Source organism: Talaromyces marneffei, chromosome 1 (assembly GCF_009556855.1).
Source record: "Talaromyces marneffei chromosome 1, complete sequence".
In the NCBI taxonomy this organism is placed as follows: domain Eukaryota; kingdom Fungi; phylum Ascomycota; class Eurotiomycetes; order Eurotiales; family Trichocomaceae; genus Talaromyces; species Talaromyces marneffei.
Genome location: NC_072348.1, coordinates 1,638,974 through 1,662,583, shown reverse-complemented (window position 1 = coordinate 1,662,583; position 23,610 = coordinate 1,638,974). Strand labels below are relative to the sequence as shown.

Here is a 23,610-nt window from a genome sequence, read left to right as displayed (position 1 = left end):
TGACCCCGAAATTGCCTGTTTAGGAAATTTCATGGGTATATATCATCGATTGAGAACCACATGTGCAACGTTGCTACTACATACGTATATGCCTGATGCTAAATATTATTCCTATTTATATACTAGTTTATTAATTGAAGAATTTAGTAGGCTTGAAAACAATGATCTCGGCTCGTCATGCTCCATCAACAGTAGTCGGATGCACGCACGCCATCTCATGAGACTTGACTGCTTCGAGATGAGAGTAAATTGTAGAACTCACCAGGTTATGACAGGCAGGGTTAGGCTGCCACCATTGTGTCCTCGACCATGGACAAACCAATGCAAATACTAATAATGGAAAGGTTTTCCGTGTAAACTGTTGGTTCGTATATCACTTAAAAATGGTAACTATAGTGAGAGTGGTCTTTAGTAATAAAAACGAGCACCAATAGGTAAATTCTCGGAAATATCCAACATGCGAAAAGTCAAAGCCACGAACCAATACTGAAAATGGTCTACTTCAACTCCACCATTCAGGCTGCTTGTGTCCGATATGGATTGGTCGTTAACTCCTATTTCTCCTTGGGCTTTAGAGTCGGTGAAGAATACTTGCTAGAAAATAGACTGTTATAAACGCTTTCGAAAAGGAGGCTATACAGTTCGTAAACTTCGTATACATCTTAGACACTTTCGCAAAAACGGCTTAGTTGCGGATGCATCCGATATACGATTTGAATCTAGGCCCTGTTATTGGTATAATTGTTGGTTATAACCATATACCACAGCCGCATTATGGGCTGAACGGTACCCTTGTTCAGTAAAGCGGCGACTGTTGTTCAGGTGGAAGAAGGTTTGGCAATCGTGATTACACCACGAATATATCTCCGGTTCAAGTAAAGGCTGTATCTATACCAGAGCACCGTTATTGGCGCCATTTTTGTCATATGTCTCGCAAGCCCTGGCCGAAGGTTTGAGAATGCACCGACTTACCGAAGAAAAAAACGTGGTAAGCACTAACTCAGACTTCGTTCTTCTCGTAAAAATGTGGAATTTGATAGTCCGAGATATACTACAGTACGTAATAATTAGCTAGTATTCATAATGCACAAAGTACAGCTGGGCCATTTAATTCATACATACCTTTAAATGGCTTGATATGAGCAAGGTTGGCGTTCCCAAGTTTACGAAGTTTTGACACACTGCGAGCTTATTACCTTGGGACTATTCTTATTGACACCGGAAAAAATCTATCGGATTGTTCTTATTATTAAGGATAGAGTCCAAGTCCAGAACATCGTTTCGCTTGGACGGAGTACACCGTACTGCTTGACTAAGGGTTGGGCTGCGCGGAGATGCAATCCCTTGCCCAAGTAACTTTGAGACGGAATCCTAGACAACGCCCCACTTAAGAACTGTTGATCCTTTAGGCTTTGCTGCATCTGGTTAAAAAGCTCCGCCAATTGATATTACTTTGTTGGTGGCGCTGATCGAGACGTCGTCCATAGACTCCGGCCGGAGAACAGGATGCAAACCCTAATTTTAATTTATTTGCGTGGGTCTACCTAGAACTTACTACATGTAGTAAGCTATCGCTTACAAAGTCGCAGTTTGAACGGTGGACCAAAACAAAGGCTCGGCATACTCTGTCTGTAATGTCTATCTTAATAATATGCAAGAAAATCGAAATCTGCTCTGTAGATTTGAGGCAAGAATTTGATTTTTAGAGTGTTATGTATATGAAATAAGTGGTATTATATTTAAGGGAATGTAGTTAATATCTTACAGATAACGCGAAGAGCTCATCGTGAGCCAAATTACTCAGCCAATATCATATGATTTTTGGTAGTTGGGAGATAATCAGAGCAAAACGCCGACCTGTTTTAGGTCCACGTAAAACCGCAAGTGCCAGTTTGAATATGGAGTAATCATTGGATATGCGCTTTCTTATACTATGTATTCTATGTAGACATGCAACAATATCACGAATTCATATGACCAAGCCAGCTCGCACTCAATCAAGCTTTCAACACCCTTTTCGGCAGTAATGATGTTGACAATCTTTAAGCCTGCGGATTCTACCAATGCTTGCCACTGGCGCGCGGTGCGCTCCTGAGAGGCAAACAAGGTCATCATGATAAAATCCAGGGAGGTTGTCTGCCAGTCGGCATTCATGTCTGGAATAACATTCTCATTGATCAGGACCTTGCTGTATCCTGGCTTCATGGCCTGGGCAAGGTTCGTTAGGATTTCCTTGCACTTATTGTCAGGCCAGTCGTGAAGGATAGAGTGCATGTAGTATGCACGAGCACCTGTGTCTCACGGTGATCAATACGGAGTATATCACACTTTTAGTTATCTGGCATTATGAGAAAGTAACGACATACCCTTGATTGGTTGCTCCTTAAAAAAGTCGTGCTCCATCGCCTCAATCTCAGTGCTAACAAGAAGCTTGGCCTTTTCAATGACCTCGGGCAGATCCTGAAGCACAAACTTACCCTGGACTTCAGGACGTTTACGACGGAACTCCTGAAGGTCATGGCCAGTGCTACCACCCACATCCACCAGCAAAGGTGCACTGATATCCAAACCAGCGGCCAATCGTTCTTGGACAGGGTAGAAGCCGTGATCCATCCAGCTGGGCCGGCCCTGGTGATAGGCTGACATGTGGTTCATGAAACGGACAGGGTATTCAGGGTTAGTGGCTAGGAATTCAAAGAAATGCAGATCGGTGTTAAAGCCCAGCTGCATTGCAGAATTCTTGCCATCGGTTGGTGCTTGATAGCCATTCTTCTTAACCCATTGAGGGAACGCTAGAATGCCTGAGTTGATACAATCAGTCCTAAACGGGGTTAGATGTGATCTCAAGACATGAGTATAAATTAAAGTGCTGGGTCACTCACATGCAGGGGTAAGCGTCTGCATATCTCTGGATGGTCAAGGTCTTAGCAAAGTTGGTCGGCTGGTAGGTATCAGGTCCGACTTCGTAAATGGCACCCATGGCTCCGAGGTGTTTCAAAATACGACCTGTCTTCCATGTTAATATGAATTATCGGATGGTATTTTGGAAAACTTTTTAGTCTAGACACACTTAAAAAGACTGGTTCAGCACCAGTAGCCTCGGCTAACTCAACGGCGGTCTTGGGCTTGTCACCTTTAGCCAACACCTTGAAAAGGCCGAGATTGATGCTTAGCTCAATAGCAGCAAAGATAGTAGGCTATAGAAGCCGATAACGCTAGCAACGTATAACCGGCAAATGTGCGGGCAGGTCCGTACCTGAGACCAGCAATACCGAATCATAGCTTCACGGGGAGTCTCAAGCGCATATGACAAGGAGTGAACCGTCTCTAGCAGTTGGCGACGATTTTGAGCTCCATCTTGGGTGAGAGATTTCCCCTGCTTGGCTAATTCCTCTAGCAGCTGAGGAACTTTTTCGATGGCATTGGCTTTGATGGCGATGCTCTCATCGATAGGTGCTACAGCACCATTGCCGTTAGCATGTCTATTGGAGTGGCCGTTTTCAATCGCCATGCTGAGCTATGTTAAGGTATTTTATTGGGAAAGTAGACTGAAACAACCCTGGGACGGTTTGCGGTAAGCTTAGAGGATATTACGCAGGTGAACCGTGAATGAGATCAGAGAAGAATCCTCGGTACCTGCAAAAAGAAATTCTCTTCAATAAATACAGTTTATTCCTGTCCAGGCTAGCTATATGCGTATAATGCAACTAGCCCCCTAGAGTCCGGCCATCGGCACTCTCCATCGGATGATATCTTCTTGATGACAAGAAGCGAAGCGGGTTTTGGAACACTGGTGCGTAGTGCGGAACTCTTTAGACCATTCTGGCAATGATATGATCATAATGGCAAAACAAGAGGCCAACCAATGAACTAAAATTTGGGTTCACTGGACTCGTGGCGGGGGTTATGGAACTTCTTGAAAGCTCTTTCTCACGTTCCTTATACGTTTTTTTTGCACGATAGGCAGTCAGTGGCTCTGGATATCAGGGTGGTAACGGTCAGATTGCCGCTAGCTGTCTGGGAAATTGATCAATGGTGGAGCGGTGGGCAAAGTAAAAGAGTGACAGAGTTGACAGAGTGATAGAAGGACGTCGATCACCGATCAAGTTTGGATTTGACGTCTCGGTAGTTACCAGTTGGGAAGGCGTGACGCCCCAGCCAGGGGAGCTAGACCTAATAAGGTCAAGCGTTATATAAAATCTAAAAAAGAACCAATAACAGTGCTTGTGGACGCCGGTCGGCCCCGCTGGATCAGCCGTTCCGCACTGGGGCCTGGGGCAGCCACCTTCCTTCCCAAACCTCTTAGTTTGAATCGTTTCTTGCCAACTGCCGACTGCCAACTTCCAATTGTGAACTTCCAACTTCCAAGTTCTTTTTCCTTAGGCCCAGACTGAACCCTGAACCTGGCACTCCGTGTTTTCGCCAATTTGACCTTGCCAACCTAGTTGTCTCCGTTATCATCACCCTGTCGGCCTCCCCTGGATGAAACGGTGATCATCATAGCAGGATGAGTTTAAACGAGCAAGTGGCACAGATTACGCACAAAGTAGGTCTTGCACCATGTGGGCCCAGAACAACAATGGTACCCTCTCAATGGGGTCAATATGGTGAGAATGGCTATTTCCGAAAGTAAAAAATTCCACAACTGGAAACTTTACGAACATGGCGGATTCCCCGAGGAACGAAAGACTCTTCCCCAATTTGTTGGTCATCATTCAGACTTCAAACTTAAACAGGCCTTAGCTGCAACTGCGGAACTGTCAAAATTAAAAGCCGTAGCAGCACGAGTTCAGCTGCGCCATCGTAACCACCAGTCAGATTCCAGGGAAATGTGGGCATGGCAAATGACAAGACTATACTCGTCATCTAGACGACCTAGAAGATTGATTTCACTTGTTATTCCGGGCAGGTAACTGCCAACGGTGGCAAGCACAAACTCAGCTGGGTTATCGCTACCACTAGAGTGACAAGTTCGGTACAACCAGCAAGGATTCATCGCAGGGGTCACCAAGGCCTTGGGTTATGTGCAATGTACTCTGTTTCCGGCATTCTCATCCGGAACATCCACTATATCTGACCTACTATAAACTAGTAGTTGTACCGACGATGACTCAATCAGATGCTGCACGTCTCTGGGTTTCAGGGGCAAGATGTTACAGTTTCCAACCAACTGAGCTTTGAGGTGGAATGAAGCATAAAAATGTCTGTTTTACGAAGTCTGAATGCTGTAGCACAGACTCGACAATCCCGACGAGGAGATCAGTTAAACAGACAGAAAACCTATGTGTCCCTTAGTAGGTTATACGTAGTGAGTAACTCGGATTATGTGCTCATGAGCCTAAAAATTTTCAGACTCAAAACTTTTGACTGACCTACACGGTCTGGTCTCTGTCGATCAACATTAGTCTGACGCCGAAGTCTCTGGGCCGTTTTTGGACCTGCCCGTTTGGCAACTTGGATTTGCCATCCACTTAGTCTGCAGAATGAGGAAATTGATGTCCAAAGTAGTACGTACACTCTTCGCTTCTGGGATCAGGGATTTCCGGACCTGCATATCTGCATTCCAGCCGTTATTCCAAACCCATAGTGAATCCTATCTTCGGGACCCGGAAGCGCGGATTCCATGGAATGCTTCCTAAACCATATCACAGTTTGAACTTAAGAGCAAGGGTTCTTCTCATCGCTATATTCCGTGCAAGATCTATATTTATCCGTACTTTATTTTGAAACTATCTTTCTTTTGTTTTGCCTCTCGCTCCCTGGATAATATCAGGATCTATGATATATTTCTGGGAAAGCATGAGCCTCCTTTTGTTTGATTCACTTTCTTGAATATCTTAAAACAGGGTCTTGCTCCCGATCTGGTCGTACATCGTTGCACGGCTCTCAGCTTTCTTTTGTCTTCTTCTACCAATTCATCCTGCGTACGAAGCGCTGCCAAAATGTCCGACTCAACCAGCGGCTACTCTGCTGAATATCTTGCAGAGAACAAATCTGCAAACATTCTGGCGCCGATGTGGACACTCAGTATGCTCACAACAAGCATAGTGATGGCTCGGATTTACATCCGAGTGAAGATTGTGAAGAATGTCGGGTTAGATGACTGGGTAATAGTGGTCGGAATGGTAAGACCATCACTCGTAGGAGGCTGGTCATCGGCTTACGAGTTATGAACATATTGTGCTGACTGTTATAGATCTTTGGCCTTGCATATCTAGGCCTCACCACCGCGAATGTCATGGTCGGTTATGGAAGACATGCCGTCACGCTGGATCTTCCCCATCTTGAAATGGCCGTTTTGCTCAACACCGTCGGATTTCTTTTTGGCATTCTCTCATTCACCATCCCAAAGATTGCCGTGGCCATCATGCTTATCCGGATCCTCAACCCCAGCAGAATGCACAGATACTTTGTCATCGGGCTTGTGAGTTTGGCTCCCTGTGTAGCAATTACCTGCATTATTCTCCTATTCACCGAGTGCGACCCACCTGCATCTCAATGGGACAAGTCGATACCAAATGCTACATGCCGAGATCCCTGGATTCTGATAGACTTTGCCGTTTTTACAGGAGGTTTGTGATCTGATCATAAGGGGTTGATTGATCAAAGCTGATGGGCATATGACAACGCTCTCGACATTCGTTGATCTGTACCTCTCAATCTATCCTGCTGTTGTCCTTTGGAAATTGAAAATGTCTGTGAAGAAGCGACTTGCTTTGATGTGTGCGCTGGGCCTCGGTTTCGTGTAAGTGTTGAAATATATTATTGTCTAAATTAGCTGATCGCTAACAATTATGGTCAGTGCTGCAGCCATGGCCATTATCAAGTGTACTCAATTGAAAGGTCTTGCTGACACGGCTGATTATACATGTGAGTAATCATATGAGATACATTCCGGTCAAAATCTAGAGACTAACTGTTGACTCAACTCTAGTTGGCACATGGCAGCTGGTCATCTGGACAAAGTAAGTTAATTTCCATGCCTCTCATTATACAGGATTGTACTAAACAGGGATGATTATAGCATCGAAGCAAACGTCGTCGTCATTGCATCGTGTATTCCCACCCTCCAGCCTCTGCTAGAATATATCCTCCGAAGGAGCAGAGGCACAAGCTATAACAACAAATACTTCAACCGACTAGAGAAAGACAGCGGTATTAATAACTCCCAATCCATCGAAATGCGTGCACATCGCAACAACCGAAGCAAGCAGCACAGTATCTCTATTACCAACATTGAGCGAGGAGATGGCAGCCAGGAGAGCATCCTTTCGCCAGTGGACGGCCAGAACCAGATTCGTCGGACTGATAATGTGACCATAAACTACGAGTCTCGATCAGAGGAACCGGCGAGGATGAGGGCTTGGTAAGTAAAGGCTTCAGCTGTCAATTTCACAAGGACCTTGGTAATGAGCGTCTACATGTAGTTACTGTCGCCTGGGAATTTATCTATTGGGGTCACGTTCGATATGGTGTTTGCCAACATGGAATAGTTATATATGAAAAGATATCTGTTTATGTACAAATAGTTTATTATACATTTCTTTTATCTTGCAGGAGTCCATTCCTTCCATTCTCAGAGCCAGTGGTTAAACAACGCTCATACTGATTCTCTCCTTGTCTGATCAGACAGTCACCTGTACAGGGACATGCATTCAGGAAGCAGTACAAGCACAACTCTGAGAACTTCCAGTCTATTATTATCGCGATCAATTTCAATGATCGGACGTCTTCCGGACCGGTAACTGTTGGATCGGCCCGGTTAATATCTTGCCGAATTGAGCAATGATGCCCCTCAATCGGATTCTTTTCCAAGTCTTTAGAGAACAAACCTTTTCTAATTTCCCTATATATGTATGCCATATCCCCTGCAAAAAGTAATTCTACCTTCAAGGATTAATCCTATATTTAATTCTCATAATTTTCCCCCGTGAAATCAGATACTATCCGCAACAATCAACATGGTTCAACTCCCACGCGTGCCTCCTGCAGGGATATGGGCACCGGCAGTCACGGCCTTTAACAATGAAGATGATACAATTGATTTTGAGTCTGCAAGAAAATACTACGCCTATCTATCGCGCAGTGGGCTAGTGGGCTTGGTAATCCTAGGAACCAATGCAGAGACCTTCCTCTTGACTCGAGAAGAGCGAGCCCAGCTCATAAAGACTGCTCGTGAAGCTGTAGGACCCGATTATCCCATTATGGCTGGTGTGGGTGGACACTCCACGAAGCAGGTAAATGGAATCTCCTAGACTAAAAGAATAGGGTCATGGGCTGATCGCCGAGTAGGTCCTAGAATACAGTCAAGACGCCTACAACGCTGGTGCCAACTACCTCCTGGTCCTACCACCAGCCTACTTTGGCAAACAGACCACTCCAGTAGTCATCAAACGCTTTTTTGCAGATGTAGCTCGCAAAGCTCCTTTGCCCGTGGTCCTCTACAACTTCCCCGGAGTGACAAACGGCGTCGACTTGGACTCTGAGCTGATAACCGACATCGTCAATGCATCAGCCGCGAGCTCCTCAGATGGAAACAGTAACATCGTCGGCGTGAAGCTGACGTGCGCACAAGTCGGAAAGATCACTAGACTGGCAGGCATATTTGGACCTGACAAATTCTCCGTATACGGCGGACAATCCGATTTCCTCCTTGGTGGATTATCAGTTGGTTCAGCCGGATGTATCGCCGCGTTTGCAAATATCTTCCCCAAGACGATATCACATATTTATAAATTGTACAAGGAAGGGAAATACGCGGAAGCGTTGGCGTTACATCAAAAGGCTGCATTGGCCGAATCGCCAAGTAAGAGTGGCATTGCGACGACAAAGTATGCTGTGGCACTATACTCGGCGCCAAAGGCAGGAGTCGAAAATGCAGAGGAGAAGTTTTTGCCTCGTACGCCGTATGAGCCCCCTAGTGAAGCGACGAAGCAGCTTGTGAGGAATGTGATGGCTGAATTGGCGGCGATTGAGGATAAGCTTTGATCAGTTTATATATACCTAGGCGGAAAACGTTCAACCAGGCACATAATGTAAGCAGCAAGCAATAATTGATCATACTAGACAAGAATCTACAATGCTTAATTGCCATTGTTGTGACCAACGTAGGAAATAAAATAGCGGAGCATGTGCTTATGTCCGTGGATCATCAACACTTACCGTCCTTCACCGCCTGATGACTAGACCCACCTGATGACTGATTTTTGTAGAAATCGCGAAAAATCGCGAATAATTCAAAGCGCGATATATCAACCAATATGGCTTCATATGAGCTCGCACTTGAAGCGTTACGCTCCTTGAAGCCGGACGAAAAGCCTAATATCAGTTTAGTTGCAAGAACATACGGTGTCAACCAATCAAATCTTTCAAAGCGTTTCCGCGGTGTTACAGGCTCAAAAGAAGCACAATATAATAATCAACGATTACTGAGCAAGGAGCAATCGAGAACGCTTATAAAATGGATCAATCAACTCACTGAGCGCGGCCTGCCACCTACGAATTCCATGTTGGAGAACTTTGCAAGGGAGATATCTGGTAAAGAGCCTGGCAAAAACTGGGCCTCACGCTGGCTCAAGGCTCATTCGGATAAGGTCATTTCTCGCTATTCCAAAGGCCTCGATTCGGATAGAAAGAAGGCAGATTCAGCATACAAATACACATTATATTTTGAGCTTATTGGCCGGAAAATCGAGCAATATAACCTCACGCCAGACCAAATTTATAATATGGATGAGAAGGGCTTTATGCTTGGTGTAAGCACAAAAGAGCGAAGAATCTTTACCCGGCGCAAATATGAGCAAGGAGGATATAAGCAACACCTACAGGATGGAAACCGGGAATGGATAACTACAATTGGCTGTATTTGTGCCAATGGAACCGCTATATCGCCTGCTCTTATCTATATGGCCAAATCAGGTAATTTGCAGGATTCATGGCTTCAAGATTTTGATGCTGAGCAACACCGCTGTTTCTTTGCAACCTCAGAGTCAGGATGGACCAATAATGAGGTCGGATTCGCCTGGTTGGTCAATGTTTTTGATAAAGAGACCAAATCTCAAGCAAGCCGGGGATGGCGCTTGCTTATCCTAGATGGCCATGGCTCCCACGTCACAATGCGCTTTATTGAATATTGTGATAAAAATAGAATCTTATTAGCAATTTTCCCAGCTCATTCAACACATACTTTGCAGCCTCTTGATGTCGCTATTTTCTCACCTCTTTCTACGGCTTATACGGAGCAACTGAGGCGCTTTATAAACGATTGCCAGGGCTTCACCCGGCTTACAAAACGGGACTTTTTTAGGCTTTTTTTGGGCGAGTTGGGAGGCTACTTTTACAAGCGAGAATATACTCTCAGCGTTCAAGCATACCGGTTTATGTCCCTTCAATCCGGACCTCGTTATACAGAAATTTACTAAGAAAATCGAGAGCCGGCCCTCATCTAGCGATTCTGGAGCTTCAATTATTCCCGCTGAGGATTGGAGACGGCTTCGGAAGCTTGTACAAGGCGTTTTTGAGGATTTATATGATCAAAAAGCGATTCAACTCAAGGATACGGTGCTCCACCTTTCTACAGAGAATATTCTACTCAAAAATGAGATTGCAGGTCTACAAAGAGCCCTCATTCATTCGAAAAAGCGCTCAACCAAGGGGAGGGCTTTATTATTCGATATTCCTACAGAAAATGAAGGTGGAGCACTTTTTATGAGCCCGTCAAAGGTGCAGCAAGCGCGGGATAATATACTCAAAAAGGATGAGCAAGCCGCGCAGGAGCAGGCTCGTAAAGATGATAAAAAGCTTCAACAAGAGCTTACAAAGCAAGCCAAAGAGCAAGAAAAAGGCTGAAAGAGCTCAAATCCGGCAAGAAAAGCAAGAACAGCGCCTGCAAGAGGCTACGGAAAAACAACGCCTTAAGGACGAGCAAGAACTCGCTAAGTTAGCTCATTTACAGCTTCAAAATGATGTTCTAGCAACTCCAAGTGCTCCAAAAAGAGCAAAAAAGCAAGTTTCCAAGCAAGTAAAGGTAAAAGCGCAGCCTGAGGCTCATACAGAGGATAATGGGGTGGTTGTTACTACAAATCGTAGGGGCCGCGCGATCCGGCCCCCTGCGCGTTTTCGGGACTAATTTTTATGCTTGTTCGATTCCTTATATCTTATTTAGTGCTACACCAGAAATTTATTATAATTTATTCTTATATGGTGTTGTAAAGCTTCAAAATATTTTATATAGTAACCCGTCAAAATCAGTCATCAGGTGGTTCTAGTCATCAGGCGGTGAAGGACGGTAAAAATCTTCCCCGCATCAAGCTTCCGCATTTTTTCCTTTTCCTTTTCATATGTCACGAGCCAAACAACAACCGTAATATTGCACTCTTCACGTCAAGACAGAGGCACATACAACATCTACAGCAAACGTATATTGCGACTTCAATATGAATACAGAATACACACCCCCACCCCTCCCCCCTCCCTTCGCACACTCAACCCCTCCTCCAACACTCCTCGCCCAAGGCGCCGAAGCCCGATTATACAAAGCCACCTTCCTAACCCCAGACACTCCCGCCGCCCTCAAAATTCGACCTACAAAACCCTATCGCCACGAACTACTAGACCGCCGCCTTACCCGTCAACGCGTGTTGCACGAGGCAAGATGTCTAATGAAACTCGTCCGGGAAGGGGTCAGTGTCCCCGCTGTACTGGCGCTGGATTGGGATCCTGCTACGCCCGCGACCGGGGAAAGGTCGGTTGGCGCGTGGTTGCTTATGGAGTGGATTGATGGGTTGGCTGTGAAGCATATATTGGAGAGATGGGAGAAGTGGATGAAGAAATCAATTGCTACCGGGGACTCTAATTTTAACAAAGAAGAGGAAGAGATCAAAGTGAAGGAATTGATGAAAAATATCGGTCGAACTGTCGGGGGTATGCACAAGGTTGGCGTCGTGCATGGCGATCTTACAACGAGTAATATGATTCTGAGGCCGGTTGATCCTACACCGACGGGTATTACGGAATTGCCTTCGATGACGGGGGATATAGTGTTAATTGATTTCGGTCTTGCGAGTATGAGCTCTCATGAAGAAGATCGTGCGGTTGATCTATATGTATTGGAGCGAGCGTTTGGGAGTACACATCCGATGACGGAGGATTTCTTCTCTGAAATTCTAGATGGCTACGCTGAGAGTTTCAAGGGCGCAAAATTGGTCCTCAAGAAATTAGAGGACGTGAGGATGCGTGGCAGAAAGCGAAGTATGCTTGGTTAGACCAGCCGAAGAACTTGAAATTCTGATCAAATTACTCAATACGTTGATTGCTCATATGCTCTGAAACATGCTTGTGTATGGATCAAGAGAAACCGCCAAACGCCTCGCTAGGACTAATGCAGAAGGAGAAAGAACTTTCAGAAGGGGCACTCATGATCGGTCATCTGTCCGAATACAGCTTCCAACTTCTGCAAGTGCAAAGTACCCTTTATTCTCAATCACGCCTCGGTCTTTCACCACTGCTGTGTACTTGACCACCCACTGGGGCTCAATTTCTCCCTGCAAATCCAAAGCGCCGGGTGTGGATGCCAGAACCCCAGCACTGTCCTTGCCCGACCCTAACAATTCTCGAGTCGTACCAGGGGGCAAGATATTGGTGCAGTCGTTGTGCGTGAGAAGTCGAATCTTCTCCTGCTTGGCATAAAGAATAAGCGATTTCGGAACAACGCAGCAATCCTTGACATTTATCTGATCGACCGATGGCCTGATCGTCGTTTGCTGAATGAATCTAGCCAGTCGCTCAGTTCCAAACTCCGCAACACCGAGCTGCGCAATCTTGCCACTTTCTGCCAGAGTCTCAAGGGCATGCCATGTCTTCACCATGCTCTCAAAATCATCTGCCTGTTCTGTACTGTCACTTCCTGCTTTGCTTTCACTGCCTGTTCTTGAACCTTCGTCATCTGCTTCTGTTTCTTCATCCTCCGCGTCGAATGATACCCCTGGGAATGATACAATCAATAGATCGATAGATTCAACGTGTAATTCCTTGAGAACTAAATCAATTGCATCTCGTGTATGTGCCTGTCTTCGCGACGCGGGGATTCCAGGGAGGTAGAATAATTTGACAGTTATATCGTACTGATCCCGTTCCTCTGACAGTCCGGAGAGCGCAAAGTCAATCGCGGGGACGTAAAGTGTATCGCCCTCTTGTTTCGTCCATGATGTGCTGCTCGCCCCGTTGGATTGCGCGTCCTGCAGCGACAAGGGTTGCTGCGCGGCTTGAAAATTGGATTTGAGAGAGTTGATCAATTCGACGTTTGATTTTTCGGCCTGGAAGCGGACCACCGAGGGGCCGGTGGTCATTATATTGCTGAGAAGCCGACTGTCAGTATGGCGATTCTTGCACTGTGAAATGTGTTGGTTGTATGTCCAGACATTCCATGATTGAAACTCTGTGACGGCGCGGGGTCAAGAACTTACGAGGTAGAGAGTATAAGCTTCATGGTCGCTCTGTCTCAAAGTAGACAGGATATGACCAATTCTCCGTTGATAAATATGATATCTGCTCTTCGGCTTACTCGAAGTGTATAAGAAAAAAGGCTGAACCGTGAAGTTGTCATGCAGGAATGAAAGATAAGGCGGGGCAATTGTAGATAGACAAATCGTGATTTTTGCGGCAACTATGGAGTCGCAGAGGAAAAGTCACGGAAACCGCCAATCACGGACATGATTAATAATTCCTTCTAAAGCTTTTTGAACAGTAATTCTGCGCTTTTCTTTCAGTATCATATTGGGCACGTAGAGGGTTTCTATATCAAGTCACTATAATTTGTCACTCCGCTGTCGATATCTGATGTAGACTATTATTCGCCTTGCTAATTTATCTTTGTATGTGGATTTGTACACATTCTTGGGGACAGTTAATAATGCTATGCATAATGGCCAACCTGGGCACACTCATAGTATGCATCGAGCTGAATGCGCAATGTGATTGGCTGTGGATCTTTCCGACACTCAAACAGCCACGGCCGACTGATGCAACCATTTATCCCACTTAACTCAGACTACATAACTCTAGAGCGCTTTGCTAAAAGTAAACCAACATAGTAATTTACTGACATCCTTTAACAAAAATCGACATGAAGTCAGACGCTCTTCGCTTCGCTCAAGGCAGTACTAAAACGGGTATCTCATTGCACGTGACTGGTGGAAAATAGCTTAGTCAGCGAGGAGCGTCTGAGCTAACTATAACTAGTTAGTTAGTTAGCTGAGATAAGCAATCATCACAATCCCTGACACGTCATCGCTCCCTTTTCAACTGTTTTCCACCAACAGCTCGCTCGCTGGACGGCCCTTGAATATTCAACAAAGAATGGTCTGATTCCCGTTCAGCTACTCCGGCCTGCATGTTGCACTATCCCGACTGTGTACCATCCCGACGAAAAGCGACACAAAACAATTGTTAGAGGGTAATGTGTCGTGCGACAACGAACTTGCGATGATCAATAGTACATTGGTTCGCCTGAAGAAGACCATGTATATTGCATACAACCTCTTCTGTGATACGAGCGTCCCCGATTAAGCATAATAACAGCTACTGGAAACGCATTTCCAAAGTCAAGAACATGGCGTGGTACTCACTTCTCCCGGATTCAATGAGTACATGGGAAACATGGATCATTAGAGTATTTGTATATTCTTCACTCCTTCAGTCTCAAGATGTCCGCCGTGAACGTAATGGCTGACCTGGCTGTGATTGACTCTAGATCTTTCTCGGCGTCTTAACGATCGGACCTTGGGCAGGTCTCGTCATCTTTGACATTGTATATTACTTCGCTCGCGTTATCGTATATGAATTCCCTTTCATCGGAGGACGAGCAAACGGAGAGCGCAAACCACGCGCGCCGACATTGACAGAGCGACCGAGCGGGCGGCGGCGGGCTTTTAGTCTTCGAGGAGAGGAAGTGGCTGGCAAAGGAAGTCATTCAACCACACTGGAGAAGGAGCTTATGATGAGGAGGCTTGTGCAGACGGAGAATGAAAAGACCTAGCGGGAGCTCTGCGATATATATCATTCTAATTTATGCTGGGTGCCTCCGGGTTATGGAGGTTGAAAGGCAGCTTATCGGAGAAATAAGGTTCATCATAGGGGATAATGTCGGTGTAGTGTGTTCATTCTTGATTTCTTCCCAATCTATGCATTTCAGTGCTCTTCTGACGAATAATGGTACGTAGATGGAATTTAGAAGTTAGCAGTTAGAACGTGTAAATGGCGATAGCTTATCTTCAACCAGATAAGCCGGCTCCACCTGCCTCATGCGGTAAGAGGCGGTCGTGGTTGCCCGTTGTGAAATGCGGAGACAACTATAAACACTCCTCTAGCTTCACTCGCGTGTTTTGTGTCCTTTCTCTTTTTCTCTCCTTCTCTGTTGGGCTGTCGAGTTTGTTCCAGCAGCCTTCTTCAGGTAGTTAAAGCGGCTGCTGCTTCCCGCGATCTTTGTTTCAACTTGCTCTTAGAAACTTGTGTACGAACTTGTGTACGACACACCTCTCGATTTCTGTCTGAACGAAAATCTGCTCGACTGCTACTAGCCATGGAGCGCCCAGAGCCTCACGTCGAACTAGGCAAAAGGCTACTCGAGACGCTCCGTTCACTTATCATGCACTTGCCAGAAAATGTGCAGGGCAATATAGATTCGCTCAAGAAGATGCTTGAGTCGCCCAACCAATCGCAGATTTTGATCCCTGTGCTCTTGGGAGTTGGGTTGCTTTTCCAAGTTTTCCTGAAATTTGTACGTTCATCATCGTCTGCAGCCTGTGTTGCATGACAACTAATATACAGCAGAGAAAAGTGCAAACTCACAAAAAATCTCGATTCCTCGAATCGCCTGGCTTCCCATTGCCAGAAAGCTTGAATGGTTTTGACTGGGCTACGAAAGAGCCGTTACAACTTAGGCCCTTCAAGCCAAAGTATCATCTTACAATGGGTCTGCGACTACAATCCAAGCTTTACAAGCCTCGAAAAGCTAATACTGACGAATATCACAGCTCTTGAAAATCTAGATCCGTCTGAACTCATTCTTATGGACAAGACGTACAAAGAGCGCATGATGTATCGCCGAAAGATCCTCAAAGAACATCGCGAGACCGTGCTTGCAATGCATGATGAGTCTGACCCACGCACAATCGCCGCTGTGAAGGAATTCTATCGCTACATCATGTCGACCTACCTTCCCGTGCGCTACCCAACAATGTTTCGTCTCCACGAAACTGCCTTTGAGACTGGCAAGGCTTACATGCTCGAGAATCTCGTCCTCAACGAGCTGTACCCGTCTGAAGTCACCGAACTCACGTCGCCAATGCGCGCCCTTGAAATTCTCTACAAGACTATCGATGAGGATTATCTCATCCTCCTGCCTGATGAATCAGAAGGCGGTGATTCGAAAAATGCCAAATACAGGCTCGTAGCATACGAAACATGCTACCCAGCAGGCTTCAACCCTCGTCAGAAACTCGGGAAGCTTCTCGCCGACATCCATGGCCCCGTGCCAGGTTACCACGAAAAGCTTGAGAAGAGCATGGATCGACATTTTGCAAACATCGAAGTGGGCAAATATGTGAAGCGTATCAACTGGAGCATTTCTACCGATACAGAGCTGTTTGCAGCTTTTGGTGGATTGCATAGCTCTGTGAATGAGACTCAGGTCGAGGAGAAGATTAAGGAGGGGACACTAGATGTTGATTCGGTATGTGTCAACCTTCTGGTTTTCATATGAAGAGCGAAACAGTAAGACTGACTTGATAGACCCTCCTCCGGAGCGAGCGTCAAACGCTTCATCGCCTGCCAACTTCCCGCGCTATAGTCTTCGGCTTTCATACATACACATATCCGATCAAGCAGATAAAAGAAGAAGGCTTAGGCGAAGATCTTGCTACGGCTATCGACGGATTGAAAGGAGGGAGTGTGCCTCAGATTTATGGATACAAACGAGGGGCTATCTGGGGCGATGCAGTCAAGGCATATTTACGGAGTTAGATCCAATTTCTATATAGACGATTTTGTATACTTTTTAGATACAGCTGATTGGATAGACTTTCCCACATGCATTTCCACCCTTACAACCGTTCCAACACCTTGATAAGGTCCGCCGTAACACCCATAGCAGTCACATCACCACCAGCACCCGCACCCTGAACAATCAACGGGTTGCTTCCATACCGCTTCGTATAGAAGCTAATAATATTATCACTTCCCTTCAATCCCGCAATCGCACTATCCTTGGGGAACTGCTGCAATCCAACCTTGACTTCCTTCTTACCAACGTCCACGCTACCAACGTATCGCACAACTTTACCCGCCTTTTCGGCGTCTTCCTTGAGCGTAGTCATCTGACCATCGAATTCGGGTAGACGGGTCATGAACTGTGTCACACCTTCGGAAGTAGCAGGCAACGAAGCCAATTCAGCAGGAATGAGGGACTCAATAGGGAACGAATCAGGACTCTGAACTTCCAGACCGGCAATACGCGCAAGGATAGTGAGTTTGCGTGCTACATCCATACCATTGAGATCATCACGAGGATCAGGTTCAGTGTATCCGAGTTCCTTGGCTTGGCTGACGACATCGCTCCATTTTGCGGACGGCCCAGAAGCAGAGACAGGCGCGAATGTGTTGAAGAGGAAAGAAAGTGTGCCTGAGAAGACGCCCTCGATACGTGTGACTTCGTCGCCGGTAGCGACGAGATCGCGCAGAGTCGAGAGGACGGGGAGTCCAGCGCCGACGGTGCTTTCGTGGTATACGAGCGCTTTACCGGCTGCGGCGGAGGCGAAGATGTCTTTCCACAACGACAAATCGGATGAGAATCCCTTCTTGTTGGGTGTCACGATCGAGATGCCCGCTTTGAGGAAGTCGGGGTATGAGCTGGCCAGTTTTGGGTCGGAGGTATTATCGACGAGAACCGAGCGGCCGGGTGCGGAGGAGAGGTAGGATATGACTTCGGCAGGGGACAGAGTGCCAGATGTAGTAATTGAGGGTGCTGAGGAGGCAGTTGCCCAGTCTGCGGCTGGGATGGCAGGGGAGTAGGAGGGAGTTGGTGCGAGGAGGGTTTGGGATGAGCGTGCGAGGAGGATGAGAGAGGGGGCGTTGGGGAGTTTGGAGAGTTGTTGGAGGAATGCAGTTCCGACGCCCCCAACGCCTGTCATTCGTTAGCATAGCTAAATGATAGTTTGGTGATATTCTCATTGACTTACCGATAACTCCTAGGTAGATTTGTTTGGAGGCCATTTTGATTTGCGATGACTCAATGGAGGGGTATACCGAGACTGGTCTGATGTCGCAAAGAGGAGATGAGTTAGTTCAAATTCCTCGAAATTCGTGTGTGTATGATGCAGGTCTCTGTAAGGGAGCTCAGAAAATCAATTTCGAGACTTACAGACAATTTCAATGTTCAATTGACCAAGCTGACAGTGATGAGTCGAACGTGGGGAGGGGAAGACTATTAAATCTTCAAAAAAGTATACCATCGACATGATTGGCCAGATCTGTTGAGCTCCATAACGAAAGACCCACCAATGCGGGACAGTCTCTGATTGGCTGAAGCTCTTTATCGATAATCTTTACTTCTTAGTTGCCACCATGAACTTCATCTCCAGCTAACGCATCGAGCACAAATTCGAAGCCGCACGTACAATATGACATCCAAAGACACGTCTCTCTACGGCATTCAACGCCCCAAGCATGGATCAAGCCAAAAAGACATCACCTCCTCCTCCACACTAGCTTTTACATCACAACTCTCATCCCTGATATCCAAAGATGTCGCCTCCACTAGATCCTCATCCACGTCGAACCCTACCAAAGATAGCGACTATAAATTCGCACGAGGCCGCGCCCGACCATCAAAAAGCTCCAAACCAGATTTGTTTGCTGTCCACAACAAAGGAACCCTCAAACGCGCCGCGAAAGACGAAGCAGCCGGCGAAGAATACGATGCGTTCAGTACCAGAACATCGAAACAAATACATCAAAACAGTGATACTATCGGCACGGTCGATGCATTTACCCTACAACGGTCGAAGCGACGCATGGAAGAGAAAGCGGATTTGTATAAGAATTTACGGAAGGGACATCACCTCGCGGATGGGAGTAGTTCTGACGAGGCGGAAGGCGGTGATGGGGATGCATATATGTCGAGATTGAGACGGAAAGAAAGAAACGCGCTTGTTGATTTTGATCGGAAATGGGCAGAGGATGAAGAAAAGCAAGCTCTAGACAAAGATGAAGATGACGATGATGATAATGATGATGGGATCGGACCGATGGTTGATTATGAGGATGAATTTGGGCGTACACGGCGCGGCACAAGAGCTGAAGCCGCGCAGGCAGCGCGACTCAGACGGCAGGCCCAAGGCTCTACAGCTGTTAGTGAAGAAGATCGCTCTAGACCATCGCGGCCCACGAACCTGATTTATGGCGAGACTGTGCAAACGTACGCATTCAATCCGGATGCTGCCATAGCGTCACAAATGGCGTATCTGGCCTCTAAACGAGATCGATCTGCTACGCCGCCTGAGAGTCTTCACTACGACGCAGAGGCTGAAGTACGGACGCGCGGAACGGGGTTCTATAAGTTCTCAAAAGATGGCAAGGAGCGTGAGCAGGAAATGCATGATTTGCTTAATGTTCGGGTAGAGACGGAAAGGGAAAGAGAAGAACGCGGACGTCGGAAGGTTGAGCGGGATCGTGTAAAGGATGAGAGAAGAGCGAAGATTAGGGAGCTGAGAGGGAAACGGCAGGCGGATAAGTTTTTGGATGGGTTGGGGGTTCCTGTTTAGACGAGGATGATTCATGACGACTATGATAATGATAATGACTATCTTTGTATATTAGATTGTATTGACTATCCAGTATAGATATCTATGAAATCGAAGCATTCATATAATCGACTGAGTTCCTAAGATGGATCATGAATAGAAGATTATCAGATTAGAATAGGTAAGTCGAGAAGAGAAGAGACATGCTTTTGAACCTCCATACCAACCACGTCATTTTGAACAGCCATAAAGTACAACAAACGCATCAAACCAGACAGGTAGGGAGATGTGTTATCGACCGTATCCTCATCATTCATAAGCTCATCAGCGTCATAAAGTTCGTTATTTTCATTCATATTTCATCGTATTTCATCCCTCTTCGACAAGTATTCGATCCTTGTCGCCCACTCAAACGTCCAGGTATCGATCCGATGAAGGTAATCTTTGACATCACCTTAGTCAGTGATTGAAAGTCGTTCAATTACGTCCACGAAATCCTTGGCGTCTATGTCAAGTCTAAGTTAATAAAGAATCAATACAGTGGTCAAAGAATACATACCATCCTCGGAAGTAAAGTGCAAAATGTGCTCCCCACGGTTATTCCTTGGAGGCGAATACTCTGGAAAGAATATAACCCTCTTTGCCTCTCGCAGAAATACTCTGGCGTTTGCGCGTCGAACCCAATGGGGCGAATCAATATGATGCGTTATGAAGGCTGTCCACACGGGTGCTCTATGTGTTGTTAGCAGGTTAAAAGATATGTAGAACATAGCTAAATCAAATACCTCTTCATATCACCTTCATGCACAGATGCTTGTAGTCGTATAGCTCCTGAGATACGGTCTCGGTATACACGCAAGGCATGGGTGAAACCATCGTCATCAATAAGCCTACCAACGGTTGTCAGTCAAGCAAGACCCCCAGTGTCCAGATACTGTACTCACCCGCCGAACAGCTCTTTCTCAGCTTCGAGCTCATAGTCACGAATATCTTGAATACGTTTATGTCCATCTTGAGATCGTAGGGCAACGAAGGTGCAGAAAAACAACACCATCTCTAGATTATTTGTTAGTTGATATAAAAGAGAATGAGATAAACTATGCCTACTTTCAACACTCTCAAAATGTAGATTCAACCATGGGACAAGCTCTGTTCCTGACCGTCGCCGACGACAGAGCTGTAGACATGGTCCGACACGTCTCACTTCCAACATATTCAGTGGAAGACAGTAGAATTTAGCTCGCCTACTTCTTCGTGATTTGCACAGAATTCGTGCTCGATTATCGTCCTCCCTGACATAAAAGTAGACCGAAACATCTTCGTCAAATGCCCTGCAAAAGAAATCAACCAGTTACTCGAAAGATTATGCATGTGCTCACAGTGTCAAGCTATACTTACAAGTATGCAACTTCATCGAAGCCCTGCTCATGGAGCCATTCCTTTATGTCTTGTACCTCTTCTCCGAGGCAATTGGAACTAATATTCTGAATAAGCCTCGATGACGGAAATCCCTGAATCCTGATACTCACTTGTCGCCAATGACAGGGAATTTCATCAGCGGACCTCTGTACGAAAACACATCCTTTGCCCAGTGGTCATTCAATACAGCTGACGATAAGTTTGATTGAGTCGTCGTAGACGTCGAGATTGGTGAGCCTGGCACATCAGGAGCCCATGGAGGAGCGCTGTCGTTGGTCGACGTCGGAGAGTGCAATGGCGATGGATGGGGTCGAAACCCAGATCTCGTCCTCTCATAGGACCGACGCTTCTCAATGCCATGACCTTCCACCTCCAGGGAGTTGCCCGAAAAATTGCTGCTGCTGGTTGACGATCCTGGTCGGCCGAGCGAGAGACCGGCCAAACGTGCGGCAAAGCGACTATCCTGCTCCTCAAGAACCGCCAAAATGCTTTTTTGCAAGTTAGACATGAAGCGATAGTCTATGGTCTTACTACAGGTAAGACAGTTAGCGCAAGAAGTTACGAGTAAGGGAAGGCTAAAGCATACTTTTGTACTACATCCTGCAATTCGTGCAAGAATAGTTTGTATTTGTTTAAACGTCTTTTCAATGAATAGCCACTTTCTTCATGAAAGTAGACAATCAGATCATGCCATATCTGGCGATAGTTGTCTGCCATGCGTCTCCGATCAAGTTTTCCAAAAGAGTTGATAATCTCATTCAGGGTATACCGTAAGCTGACAAGCACTCGTTCGAAATCCGCTTTAACAGGCCCAAAATTACGAGGAAACTGTCGCGTGAGCCCTTCCAGACTTGTCAGGGTAGCACTGATGGCATATAGCTCGGCAATAACATTGGTTATTTCTGCACTATGCTCAGGAAGCTGTTCACGAAACTGCCTCAGGCCGACAGCGACATCTTCCGTAAAACTGATGATACGGTGCACTTGCAAGTCCATGCTTGCGTCTGCGGCGTTCTCCATTCACATACATGCGGGGTTCAGGGCCTGAAATGCTCCTTGGGCAATAGTCTTGGTCTTGGATGGTGATGCTCTCCCATCCCACGATCTGCGAGGTGTGTGAAGGATAGAAGAAGCATCGATTTCTGGACCAGGTGCGTCTCAAAATATGATACAGGATCGAGTGCTCTTGTGTTGGCCGGACAGGATCTGCCGATGCCGAAACTAAATTTGCCCAAAAATAATGAGGGTCCTCTAGACTCTGTACGGAGCTAGCTCAGCGCTGTAGGGCTACTACTGACCGTCCTTTATGTACACTGTGTACAGCAATGGGTGGAGTAGATTGGATTGGATGCAATTGTGGGCGCTTGTGTCACGCAAGGGAGCGATGACTGTATCAATTGAGGCTCTGTTCGCTGGCACTGGCGGAAGCGACAAGAACCGTGAAGACTTGACCGCTTTAGTGTGTTGACGTGTCCATCCTGCACGTCGCGGGATAATCCAATGAGACGAAAGGAAATTAATCAATCCAAATCAGCAGTCAACATGGCCAGCACCCCACCTGCAGAGTCTCCCTTGAAGGGTAATCGAGGATGGAGTTGTCACTTGCCAGCAGGACGAAGAGGAGCAACACGGGAAGATGTTATCCACACTATCCACACCACATGCACGACCACGAAGACAGCAGATCGGAAGAACAGCTGCAGTCTCTTCGCCAAGGAGGGACAAACACACACACTTGTTTTGATGCCACGACTGATGCTGGATTGTAGAGAGGTAGTCGTTGCAGGAGAAGAAAGTTGCTGAAGACAATTGATGGATTAGGTAGGTAGAGGGCGGCAGTTTCCCTGTTTCATGTTCTTTCCTTCCTCCCCAATGAAGCAGTCGGAGTCGAACGCATGTGACTTGACCTCCTTCTACTAATTTTCCTCTACTCTGTGTAAGTTATCTATTGTTTGCCTTGCAACCCGGTTTGCTTCAGTCCTTGCGTCGAGCAAACGATGTGTCCTCTTCATCCGGACTGCTATCGAGAGCCGATTATACCAAGCAACAGGGGATTGCGTCGTCTGGATAGAATTAAAATCGTGTTTGTGCGATTTGTGGGGTCTAAAGTTGATGTTTCTACAGAGTAACTATGGAGTATAGCAGTTACATCTTTTTAGAGTCTGTCGTATATGTATATTCACGGCTGATGCCTGACCTCTGAGGCACTGAAGTACTCAACCCTAAGCCCTAAGCCTGACGTACAAGGTGCCATCGATCACATTTCGAATCCGACTTCTGAGTCATTAACAGTTTGTTATAGTTATTCGCATTCCCCGCTTAGACTAAAGACTCTATTTTGAGAACTTCGATTGCTTTGGTGCGTAAACCATAGACCCATAATGCGTTCAGGCAG

The 23,610-nt window shown here is 46.3% G+C and overlaps 11 protein-coding genes across 11 annotated transcripts; 7 read left to right on the top strand and 4 right to left on the bottom strand.

The window, feature by feature from the left end:
* Window positions 1-1,926: 1,926 nt before the first annotated feature.
* Window positions 1,927-3,511, bottom strand: EYB26_000620 (uncharacterized protein; the record flags this gene model as incomplete). Its single annotated transcript, XM_054259936.1, has 5 exons — window positions 1,927-2,291; window positions 2,367-2,821; window positions 2,883-3,006; window positions 3,071-3,197; window positions 3,257-3,511. The coding sequence occupies 5 exons, from the start codon at window positions 3,509-3,511 to the stop codon at window positions 1,927-1,929; spliced, it is 1,326 nt and encodes a 441-aa protein (XP_054115911.1).
* Window positions 3,512-5,942: 2,431 nt separating this feature from the next.
* EYB26_000619 (uncharacterized protein) lies at window positions 5,943-6,580 on the top strand (the record flags this gene model as incomplete). Its single annotated transcript, XM_054259935.1, has 2 exons — window positions 5,943-6,125; window positions 6,197-6,580. The coding sequence occupies 2 exons, from the start codon at window positions 5,943-5,945 to the stop codon at window positions 6,578-6,580; spliced, it is 567 nt and encodes a 188-aa protein (XP_054115910.1).
* Window positions 6,581-6,692: 112 nt separating this feature from the next.
* On the top strand, window positions 6,693-7,370 carry EYB26_000618 (uncharacterized protein; the record flags this gene model as incomplete). The annotated part of the gene is made up of 4 exons (XM_054259934.1): window positions 6,693-6,745; window positions 6,803-6,870; window positions 6,935-6,965; window positions 7,025-7,370. 4 exons carry the CDS (start codon window positions 6,693-6,695, stop codon window positions 7,368-7,370), a joined length of 498 nt encoding a protein of 165 aa, XP_054115909.1.
* Window positions 7,371-7,961: 591 nt separating this feature from the next.
* Window positions 7,962-8,988, top strand: EYB26_000617 (uncharacterized protein; the record flags this gene model as incomplete). The annotated part of the gene is made up of 2 exons (XM_054259933.1): window positions 7,962-8,237; window positions 8,293-8,988. 2 exons carry the CDS (start codon window positions 7,962-7,964, stop codon window positions 8,986-8,988), a joined length of 972 nt encoding a protein of 323 aa, XP_054115908.1.
* A 2,447-nt stretch (window positions 8,989-11,435) lies between these two features.
* Window positions 11,436-12,263, top strand: EYB26_000616 (uncharacterized protein; the record flags this gene model as incomplete). The annotated part of the gene is made up of 1 exon (XM_054259932.1): window positions 11,436-12,263. The coding sequence occupies one exon, from the start codon at window positions 11,436-11,438 to the stop codon at window positions 12,261-12,263; it is 828 nt and encodes a 275-aa protein (XP_054115907.1).
* A 150-nt stretch (window positions 12,264-12,413) lies between these two features.
* EYB26_000615 (uncharacterized protein) lies at window positions 12,414-13,346 on the bottom strand (the record flags this gene model as incomplete). Its single annotated transcript, XM_054259931.1, has 1 exon — window positions 12,414-13,346. One exon carries the CDS (start codon window positions 13,344-13,346, stop codon window positions 12,414-12,416), a length of 933 nt encoding a protein of 310 aa, XP_054115906.1.
* Window positions 13,347-14,481: 1,135 nt separating this feature from the next.
* On the top strand, window positions 14,482-15,034 carry EYB26_000614 (uncharacterized protein; the record flags this gene model as incomplete). Its single annotated transcript, XM_054259930.1, has 3 exons — window positions 14,482-14,519; window positions 14,578-14,674; window positions 14,750-15,034. 3 exons carry the CDS (start codon window positions 14,482-14,484, stop codon window positions 15,032-15,034), a joined length of 420 nt encoding a protein of 139 aa, XP_054115905.1.
* Window positions 15,035-15,577: 543 nt separating this feature from the next.
* On the top strand, window positions 15,578-17,019 carry EYB26_000613 (uncharacterized protein; the record flags this gene model as incomplete). Its single annotated transcript, XM_054259929.1, has 4 exons — window positions 15,578-15,775; window positions 15,829-15,970; window positions 16,032-16,729; window positions 16,789-17,019. 4 exons carry the CDS (start codon window positions 15,578-15,580, stop codon window positions 17,017-17,019), a joined length of 1,269 nt encoding a protein of 422 aa, XP_054115904.1.
* Window positions 17,020-17,099: 80 nt separating this feature from the next.
* EYB26_000612 (uncharacterized protein) lies at window positions 17,100-18,267 on the bottom strand (the record flags this gene model as incomplete). The annotated part of the gene is made up of 2 exons (XM_054259928.1): window positions 17,100-18,178; window positions 18,234-18,267. 2 exons carry the CDS (start codon window positions 18,265-18,267, stop codon window positions 17,100-17,102), a joined length of 1,113 nt encoding a protein of 370 aa, XP_054115903.1.
* Window positions 18,268-18,674: 407 nt separating this feature from the next.
* Window positions 18,675-19,817, top strand: EYB26_000611 (uncharacterized protein; the record flags this gene model as incomplete). Its single annotated transcript, XM_054259927.1, has 1 exon — window positions 18,675-19,817. One exon carries the CDS (start codon window positions 18,675-18,677, stop codon window positions 19,815-19,817), a length of 1,143 nt encoding a protein of 380 aa, XP_054115902.1.
* A 434-nt stretch (window positions 19,818-20,251) lies between these two features.
* EYB26_000610 (uncharacterized protein) lies at window positions 20,252-22,211 on the bottom strand (the record flags this gene model as incomplete). The annotated part of the gene is made up of 8 exons (XM_054259926.1): window positions 20,252-20,301; window positions 20,356-20,528; window positions 20,582-20,686; window positions 20,741-20,852; window positions 20,904-21,127; window positions 21,195-21,272; window positions 21,326-21,745; window positions 21,802-22,211. 8 exons carry the CDS (start codon window positions 22,209-22,211, stop codon window positions 20,252-20,254), a joined length of 1,572 nt encoding a protein of 523 aa, XP_054115901.1.
* Between the last annotated feature and the right edge of the window lie 1,399 nt (window positions 22,212-23,610).